At 33.3% G+C, this 10,556-nt stretch overlaps 1 protein-coding gene across 1 annotated transcript; it reads right to left on the bottom strand.

Annotated features, from left to right (window-relative positions):
• Positions 1–6,134: 6,134 nt before the first annotated feature.
• LOC138346035 (uncharacterized) lies at positions 6,135–7,255 on the bottom strand. The gene is made up of 2 exons (XM_069294742.1): positions 6,968–7,255; positions 6,135–6,719 (listed from the first exon to the last, which is right to left on the bottom strand). The coding sequence occupies exons 1-2, from the start codon at positions 7,253–7,255 to the stop codon at positions 6,135–6,137; spliced, it is 873 nt and encodes a 290-aa protein (XP_069150843.1).
• Between the last annotated feature and the right edge of the window lie 3,301 nt (positions 7,256–10,556).

Genomic DNA, 10,556 nt, shown 5'->3' with positions numbered 1-10,556 from the left:
CTTGAGATTCAAAGTTGGACTTGAAGCAATCTTTTAGAAAATTTCATTAACATTCCGCTGTTGTTAACAGGTAAACATTGTAGTTCCCGTTACGAAAATCTAGCATGAAGCCTCTAATTGATGGGATTTATAACCGTATAATGCCTGATCTTGGGCATACTCAAACTATGACTATAAGTATGACTATGAGTATTAGACATCGATCTCTTGTCTCTAGATAAACTGCTTCGTTGAATAATCAGTTACTTTTCCATAAATATGATATCTAGCTATTCTCACGTGCTATTTATTATTTTATCTTATGACTATGTTGCATTATCCGGATCGGTCTATAATAGCGTCTACCATAAATCCCTAATATGCAATCAAAAACTCAAAATCCAAAAGGGGTAAATACATTAAAAACATAACTATGCTAAGTAATGCAAGTACAAGACTAGATCCATGGCATAGTTATGCACAATATAGTACAAAACATACACAAGCGACCCTAAAGTGACCAAGAAAGATGAATATACATAAAATCCAAATTTGGACATGGTGTCACTGGTACAAGAACATCTAAGTATAGAAACGGACTATGTACAATAATTTGTCAAATAAAAATACAAAATACATAGATACTACAAAAGAGGGAAAGCAGTAAATCCCCTGAATGCCAAGAGCACACCACGATCCAACAAAGACAACCTCAAAGATCGGGAATCAGGAGAGTTGGCTCGTTATAAGTGCTATAATAGAAAAAAAAAGATGCACAAATGTAGTATGAGTACCAAAATATAGAGTGCTCAATAGGCATCATAGGCCGGCCAAACTTAGATAAAAATTATATAAATAAAAGTAGCACGATAGCGCTAACACTAAAAATTAGCAGCTGACTAAAAACATATATACACCATTATTGACAATGGAGATAATAAAAAAAATGAACATTGGACACTCGATACAAGTCATGCATAAACAAAATATAATGTAAGATGATGCAATGCATATGTGACCAATGCACATGACATAAATTTCCAAGTTTTCTCCTAAAAAGACGTCATATTGTTTATTTCATTATTCGACGGGAGGAGATGGTAATGATTATGATAGTGATTATGATGATGATATTGTTTTTCAAACAGTGTTATCAAAACCAGAAATACTAATTGTAATAAATTGTTCAGAAACACAAAGTAACTGAAATTTATAGAACCAGTAAGCGAGATGAACATGAATTTATTTCACAAAATACTTAAATCTGTAAAAACGTGCCAGAATCTGAAATAACCTTTTAGTTTGAAAGAAGATCAAGTCCACTGAACTCAAAGTGTCCCCTTAAGGAAATTATCCCCCTTTAGTATCCGAGGTTTGATTTGGAATATAACCTCCCAGGATAAAATGATCTTAATCAGCAGAGTATAGATACCAAAAACTCTACTGTTAGCGAATCAATCCACAGCAGGAAAGTACACGAAGAGAAATATGCTTAGAGTACTCAATAGGCATCATAGGCCGGCCAAACTTAGATAGAAACTATATAAATAAAAGTAGCACGATAGCGCTAACACTAAAAATTAGCAGCTGACTAAAAACATCTATACACCATTATTGACAATGGAGATAATAATAAAAACGAACATTGGACACTCGATACAAGTCATGCACAAACAAAATATAATGTAAGATGATGCAATGCATATGTGACCAATGCACATGACATAAATTTCCAAGTTTTCTCCTAAAAAGACGTCATAGTGTTTATTTCATTATTCGATGGGAGGAGATGGTAATGATTATGATAGTGATTATGATGATGATATTGTTTTTCAAATTGCGTTATCAAAACTAGAAATACTAATTGTAATAAATTATTCAGAAACACGAAATAACTAAAATTAATAGAATCAGTAAGCAAGATGAACACAAATTTATCTCACGAAATACTTAAATTTGTAAAAACGTACCAAAATCTGAAATAACCTTATAGTTTGGAAGAAGATCAAGTCCATTGAACTCACAGTGTCCCCTTAAGGAAATTATTCCCCTTTAGTATCCGAGGTTTGATTTGGAATATAACCTTCCAGGATAAAATGATCTTAATCAGCAGAGTGTAGATACCAAAAACTCTGCTGTCAGTGAATCAATCCACAGCAGGAAAGTACACGAAGAAAAATATGCTTAGAAGAAGAAAGAAGATCAGAAAATTCGTTAAAAACTATTCTGAAGATTGAGTGGTATTTATAGGCAAGAAGAATATGTTCTGAAAGGTTGCAACCCTTTCAGAATTGACACGACCATTAATGAAAGTTTGCAACCTTTCAAATGGTATTCACTGTTCCTGAAAGCTGCAACCTTTCAGAACAGTCATGGCGGGAAATTTAAATAAAACGGGGCACGCGTGGATCCGAGTCGGGTCGGGTCAACTAAAAAGTTGAAAATATTTTGGTTAACTAAAAAATTCTGTTATAAACTAATTAATTGAAAATATTTTTGTCCATTTAATTAATTAAATAAATAATTAAAACAAAATTTGTCCAAAAAATAATCTCTCGATCGATCATTTGCCAAAGCCAAATCTAAAGCCAAAGCGAGCGACGACGACGACGCGAGGGGGGTCCCTCTTTCCAACTCTTTTAACAATTATAGGAGTGTTTATGTATTTAATATCTCCTATTTTTCTTTCCATCACCGATGAAGGACAAATGCCTTTTCATTAAAGCATAAGAGGACTTTTCAAGTTCTCAACTTTTCAAATTTTTCTCCTTCCCTATATTTTCCATCAATTCTTGCTACATACCCAACAATCCCCCACATTGATGGGGAATGGTTATAACATAGGAATGCACGGACAATTTTGTACTTTACAAGCAAGGATTAATTGCATCTGGATAAGTAGGTTTCCCCTTGGACTTTCCGTAGTGAACATATGTCGGATATACTTGGTTAATCGGTAGATGTGATATCTTTGAATCGTTAAGATTTGGTGTATACATAGACAACCATATGTCACACAATTAACTCTTTACTGTTTATGATTCTTACGGTTGTGTTCGTTTCAGCCATGAACATCTCCTGGTTTCATGAGTGTATAGAGAATAGACTTTTGACATAAAATTCTCTTTGAAGTGGCTTCCACTTCACACTCACATACGTGATTTCTAACAGTGTCATCTCGTAGATACACTATTTGGTAAACTCTATCAAACTTATCAAATCATTAAGAACTTTAAGTTTTATTACCTCATTAACAAGACTTAAAGTCTTAACCGTGTTCCTGAACATTGTCTTCATCATGAGAATGGATTGAGTTCATTGACAATGTCGAACCGTCAGCCACAACTCTGTTTTCTCCTTGAATATAACTCTTGGGGATCTCCAGTCTGCTTGATAGAGTTACCGTCATGCTGACTTCTCCTAAGTTGTAAACCCATTCCATTAGATGATCTTTCAACCCATTCCGTTAGTGGATCTGACACATTATCGCTTGACATTACATAGTCAATTGTGATAATTCCACTAGAGAGTAGTTGTCTTGCGGTGTTATGTCTCCGTTGTATACGACGAGACTTTTCGTTGTACATAACACTCCCTACCCTACCTATTGCTGTTTGACTATCGGAATGTATGCAAATTGGTCTAACAGGTTTGGGACAGAATGGAATATCCTCTAGAAAATTTCGGAGTGATTCCGCTTCTTCACCAGCCTTATCCAAAGCAATGAATTCAGATTCCATTGTGGAGCGAGCAATACATGTCTGTTTGGACGATTTTCAAGAGATTGCTCCTCCACCAAGTATGAACACATAATTACTCGTGGATTTTACATCATTTGACCCGATGATCCAATTTGCATCACTATATCCTTCAATCACAGCAGGATATTTATTATAATGCAAAACATAATGTTGTGTATATTTTAGATAACCCAACACACGTTTCATTGCCATCCAGTGAGTTTGATTCGGATTACTAGTGTACCGACTCAGTTTACTAACAACACATGCTATATCAAGTCGCGTGCAATTCATAATATACATCAAACTTCCCAACACTCTGGCATATTCTAATTGAGAGTCACTTTGACCTTAATTCTTTTTAAATGTACAGCTTAAATCAATTGGAGTTTTGACAACATTGAAATTCAAGTATTTGAACTTATCCAATACGTTTTCAATATGATGCGATTGAGATAATGCTAGTCCTTGGGGAGTTTTGATAATCATGACCTCTAAGATTCAGCAACTCCTAAGTCTTTCATATCAAACTTGCTAAACAACATGCGCTTAGTAGCATTTATATCGTCAATTTCTTTACTTATTATTAACATGTCATCAACATACAAACAAACAATGACTTCATGATTCATATCATTTTTAATATAAACACATTTATCACATTCGTTAATCTTGAATCCATTTGTCAACATTGTTTGGTCAAGTTTAACATGCCATTGTTTGGGTGCTTGCTTAAGTCCATAAAGTGACTTCACAAGTCTGTACACTTTCTTTTCTTTATCAGGAATCATAAACCCTTTAGGTTGTTCCATGTAAACTTCTTCCTCCAACTCTCCATTTAAGAAGGTTGTCTTTACATCCATTTGGTGGATTTTAAGATCATTCACTCCTGCTAGACCTATTAACATCCTAATTGATGTTATCCTTCTTACTGGAGAGTATGTGTCAAAGTAGTACAGACCTTCCTTTTGTCTGTACACTTTGACAACCAGTCTCGCCTTATATTTGTCAATAGTCCCATCAGGTTTTATTTTTCTTTTAAAGATCCACTTTGATCGTAAAGGTTTATTTTCTGGAGAAAGATCAGTCAATTCCCAAGTGTGATTACTCAAAATTGATTCAGTCTCACTGTTAACTGCTTCTTTACAATAAGTTGACTCTAATGAAGACATGAATGCTTTAAATGTTTGAGGCTCATTTTCAAGCAATAGTGCTACAAAATCTGGTCTGAAAGAAGCAGATTTTTGTTGCCGAGTACTATGCCTAGGTTCCTCACTAGTTAGATTATTTTCCATTGATTCTTCTCGTGGTCGTTTAGGTCTTTCACTTGTTGACTCAATTTCAGTTTTATACGGATAAATATTTTCAAAAAACTCTGCATTATCTGATTTAATTATCGTATTAACATGAATCTCAGGATTATCAGATTTGTGAACCAAAAATTGACAAGCTTTACTATTCACAACATACCCAATAAAAACACAATCTATTGTTTTGGATCCAATTTTAAAGCTCTTCGGTAAAGGAACATCTACCTTGGCTAAACACCCTCACACTTTGAAATATTTCAAGTTGAGTTTTCTTCCTTTTCACAACTCATATGGCTTGATTGTGTATTTCGATGGGGTACTCTATTGAGTATTTTATTAGCTGTAAGGATGGATTCCCCCCAAAGGTTTCACGGTGAACCAGAATTGATCATTAAGGCATTCATCATTTCCTTTAATGTTGTGTTCTTCCGTTCTTCCAGTGCAGTAGTTTGATGAATAATATCATATTACAAACATATCTCTGCAAAAGGAGATTCATATTCTCCACCCCTATCACTCCGAATCATTTTTATCTTTAGATTCAATTGGTTCTCCACTTCTATTTTATATTTCTTAAATGCGTCGATTGCTTCATCCTTACTATTAAGCAAATATACATAACAAAATCGAGTGCATTCATCAATAAAAATTATAAAATACTTTTTCCCACCACGAGATGGTGTTGACTTCATATCACATATATCTGTGTGAATTAAGTATTAAGTTTTAGAATTTCTTTCAACAGACTTGTAAGGATGTTTAACAAACTTACTTTCCACATAAATTTCGCATTTCGACTTATCGCATTTAAAATCAGGCAATACTTCTAGATTAACCAATTTTCGCAAGGCTTTGTAATTTACATGTCTCAAACAGGCATATGCCATAAATCACTTAACTCCAATAAGTAAACAGAAGCAGAATTTTTATTAGTATTGTCAACAACCATTACATTTAGTTTAAAAAGACCCTCATTGAGTTAGCCCTTTCCTATGAACATTTCATTCTTACTTATTACAGCTTTATAACTAACTAGGACACACTCAAACCCGTTCTTAATGAGTAGTGCAACAGAAACTAAATTCTTCCTAATAGTAAGGACATGCTAAACATTGTTCAAAGTCAACAGCTTGCCAGATGTCATTTTCAACATTACTTTCCCAGTTCCTGCAATCCTTGTTGTTGCTGTGTTTTCCATGAATAAATCTTCATTGTACTCACCAGGAGTGTACGTTGTGAAGGCTTGTTTCGCAGAGCAAATATGTCTAGTGGCACCTAAGTCGATAAAGCACTCCTTGAGATTTCCAACTAAGTTACACTCCAATATCATTGCACACAAGTCATCTGCATCTTCCATCTTTTCCACGATGTTTGCTTGACTTTTGCCTTTGCCTTTGTTTTTGTCCTTTCTTGGAGCATGACAATCAGAAGACCTATGACCAGCCATGCCACAATTGTAACAGTTGCCTTCGAATTTCTTCTTGGCCTGTTCTGACTTCTGCCCGTTGGACTTCTTTCTCTTTTTGTCTTTGGTAGGAGCTTCTTCAACAATATTAACTCCAATGATTGTTGAAATCTTACGCGAATTTATTTCAGCGTTATTGTTATCTTTCTCAATCTTGAGTCGTGTCACAAGATCTTCAAGCTTCATTTCTTTACGCTTGTGCTTTAAATAATTCTTGAAATCGTTCTACGAAGGAGACAACTTCTCAATCATTGCAGCCACTTGAAAAGTTTCATTACTATCATATCTTTAGCAATTAGATCATGGAGAATAAGTTGAAGTTCCTGCACTTGTGATCTAACAGTTTTACTAACTACCATTTTATAGTCTAAAAACTTTGCGACCACAAACTTTTTCAAGCATGCATCTTCTGTCTTATATTTCTTCTCAAGTGCATCCCACAACTCTTTTGAAGTTGTTATTGCACTATAGACATTATATAAGTCATCCTCTAAAGCACTCAAAATGTAGCCTTTACATAGGAAATCTGTTTGTTTCCATGCTTCAATAATTATGATTTTTTCTCTGTCTGGCATATCATCAGCAGGAACTAGAGTATCTTCACTTGTAAATTTTTGCAGACCAAGAGTGGTAAGCCAGAAAAATACTCGTTGTTGCCATCCTTTGAAATTCATAACTGCGAATTTACCCGGTTTCTGTGCTTGTGGTACAAGAGTTTCGGTTGGTGCAGCAACAACCACTGTAACAGCGTCGTTTGCCATTTCTGATAAACAAAAATTGATACAATCTAAGCATAAACTATAATTGCAGAGTTAAATGAGTATAAAATCACGAAGATTTTTGTCTCCACCAGAAACACAGATTTAAAAAAAATAATTTTCTTAAGATTGTTTTTCAAACTGTGTTATCAAAATCAGACATTACTGATTGTAATAAATTGTTCAGAAACACAAAGTAACTGAAATTTATAGAACCAGTAAGCGAGATGAACAGAAATTTATTTCACAAAATACATAAATCTGTAAAAACGTACCAGAATCTGAAATAACCTTTTAGTTTGGAAGAAGATCAAGTCCACTGAACTCACAGTGTCCCCTTAAGGAAATTATTCCCCTCTAGTATCCAAGGTTTGATTTGGAATATAACCTCCTAGGGTAAAATGATCTTAATCAACAGAGTATAGATACCAAAAACTCTACTATCAGCGAATCAATCCACAGCAGGAAAGTACACGAAGAAAAATGTGTTTAAAAGAAGAAGGAAGATCAGAAAATTCATTAAAAAATATTTTGAAGATTGAGTGGCGGAAAATTTAAATAAAACGGAAAATACAACGGATCACACGTAGATCCGAGTACGGGTCGGATCAACTAAAAAGTTGAAAACATTTCGGTTAACTAAAAACTTCTGTTATCAACTAATTAATTGAAAATATTTTTGGCCATTTAATTAAATAAATAAATAAATAAAACAAACTTTGTCCAAAAAATAATCTCTCGATCATTTGCCAAAGCCGAAGCCGAAGCGAGCGACGACGACGTCGGCGCGAAGGGGGTCCCTCTTTTCAACTCTTTTAACAATTAATAGGAGTGTTTATGTATTTAAACTCTCCTATTTTTCTTTCCATTATCGATGAGGGACAAATGTCTTTTCATTAAAGTATAAGAGGATTTTTCAAGTTCTCAACTTTTCAAATTCCTCTCTTTCCCTCTATTTCCCATCAATTCTTGTTACATACACAACATATATAATTAGCTTAACTAAAACCAACTAGTTAGTGAAATTAAAGTGAAAATCTCATGAAATGGGGAGAGCTCCTTGTTTTGAAAAAACAATGTTAAGAGAGCCATGATCATCTAAAGAAGATGCCAAATTGAAGTCATATATTGAGCAAAATGGGACTAGTAGAACCTGGATTGTTTTAGGCCATGTCTTGTGTGTATTTTTCTCACTAACTATGAATATTTAGAGGATATATCATACTACCAACTGGATCAATTCCATTTATAATTATGTTGATTCCTAGATATCATACTATTAGGACCAATCAAATTTAGTACTGAACTATTGAGAACTTTTTGTATAACAATGAATTATTCATCCATCTTATTATTACCACCCCAATTTAGACCTGTCATCTCTCCTGCTTAAAAGTTATTCTTTTGATTTCAAACTTATTTTTTTGTCATTTTAAAACTTTACTCAATTTTTTACTCTTTTGATTCTGGACTCGTGTACCACCCACACCCAAAGACACTTTATAGTGGATAAGAGATGAGAAACTTATCTTGGAATACCATATGATTAAGTAAGACAAGAATATTCATGGTGGATTTTTCCGAACAAATCCTCCAATTTCTTTGAACCAAAAGATTCGTAAAAAAAAAAACTTTATTATTCCACAGTGTATATTTTCATTAATGAATATTGAAGTGGTCATGGTTTGTTAAACCGGGCCCCTTCACCAAAAGAACAACAGGATCGTCAATGCTTGCCATTCCCATTTCTTACTAAGTAAAATTCGTTTCCCATTTCAATTTGGTTCTTGAATTATTCAGCTAAAGAAAAAGGAACTAATACGCTTTATCCTAAAATTGAAGGACCAAAAGTGCAATTTTATAAGAAAAAAAATCTCTCAATAGTCAATAGTCTTGGCCAGCCTTTGATATAAAGGACATTGCCCCCATCGGCCTTTCCATCAGATATAGTTTCTTCTTCATAAACATTATTATCTTTCCAAAAAAAAATCAAAATGGCAGCACAGAGAGATCTTGATAAAAATAGGATTAATAGACCTCCCACAACCGTGGAGCCACAGCAGAGCTGCAACTATTGCTACGTTTTACCGGAATCTCTTGTTTACCGGATGATTCCCGCGACTGGAACAGAAGTTATGATCAGTCCTCCAACATCACAAGTGGTGGCTTTAAATAGCTACGAGGCAGCTCAGTTGCGTGATGGAATACGTCTCGCTGATTATTATTCTAAGAGACCCCAAATGCCCATGGCTTACGCTACCTAGTTGATACTACTTTTATGTAGAAATTAGTTAATTACGCATGTATATTTCTGATTTTGCTCTTGGTAAAATTTTATAGCAAAACCATGCATGGTTATGTATGTATGTGTTGTATTCTGTATGTAATAACAACATCCACTCCTTATATATGTATTTCTATGTTAATTGTGTTAGAATTTTAAAAAATTTTAAAATCAAACAAAGCTAATAAATCTCGAATTTTTTCAGGTTTTTGGATTTTTCCGATAAAGGCTGCATACAATATGTAATTAACTTGTGCTCCAAATATTTCTTTAATCCAATCAAAATACAACCATATATCTAAGGTGTTTCTTAAGAAAATAAAACAAAATATGAGATGAATGATGACACTAAAGTATACAATGACAATAATAATGAAATCATCGTATAAAATAAATATTGCAAAGTTTTAATAATGAAAATGATCACAATTCAAAAGTGCTAAATCATACTAAAATAAGTCTAATAAGTATCTGACATATTAAACATAAAAGAAAAATTAAAGTTAGATTATGTATTTTAAATGTCTAAACAAATGTAAAACTAAAGAACAAATATTCAACATTATTGTCATTCTTAATGTTGAATTAATTTATTTTATCAGCATGGTATTGATTTGATTTCAAATTGAACTTTATTGGAGTTACTAATAACTACGGATCATCCAAAATTTAAAGTCTAAAAATATTTTAAAATATATGTTAAAAATAAATATTATGAAAATGTATAAGTAATATTTAGAAATTACATCACAGTAAAATTTTTTTTGTGTAAACTAAATTTTAAAAACTATATATATAATATCGGGTTGGTTTGGTCTCAGCTGGACTTTTTATAGTTAAAACTTAACCAACCCAAGAATCGTCGAGTTTTGTTTTTTCAATACCAAACCAACTAACCAAACCAAACCAAACCGTTAGTTAGATTTTTTTCTATTTTAAGAGGTTCACAGTTTGATTTGATTTTTGATTCAATTTTGTACATCCCTACCTTTGTCACTGTTCTATAGGTCTCCACTGATT

The sequence above is a fragment of the Solanum lycopersicum genome, chromosome 1, assembly GCF_036512215.1.
Source record: "Solanum lycopersicum chromosome 1, SLM_r2.1".
In the NCBI taxonomy this organism is placed as follows: Eukaryota; Viridiplantae; Streptophyta; class Magnoliopsida; order Solanales; family Solanaceae; genus Solanum; species Solanum lycopersicum.
This window is presented reverse-complemented; position numbering and strand designations above follow the sequence as displayed.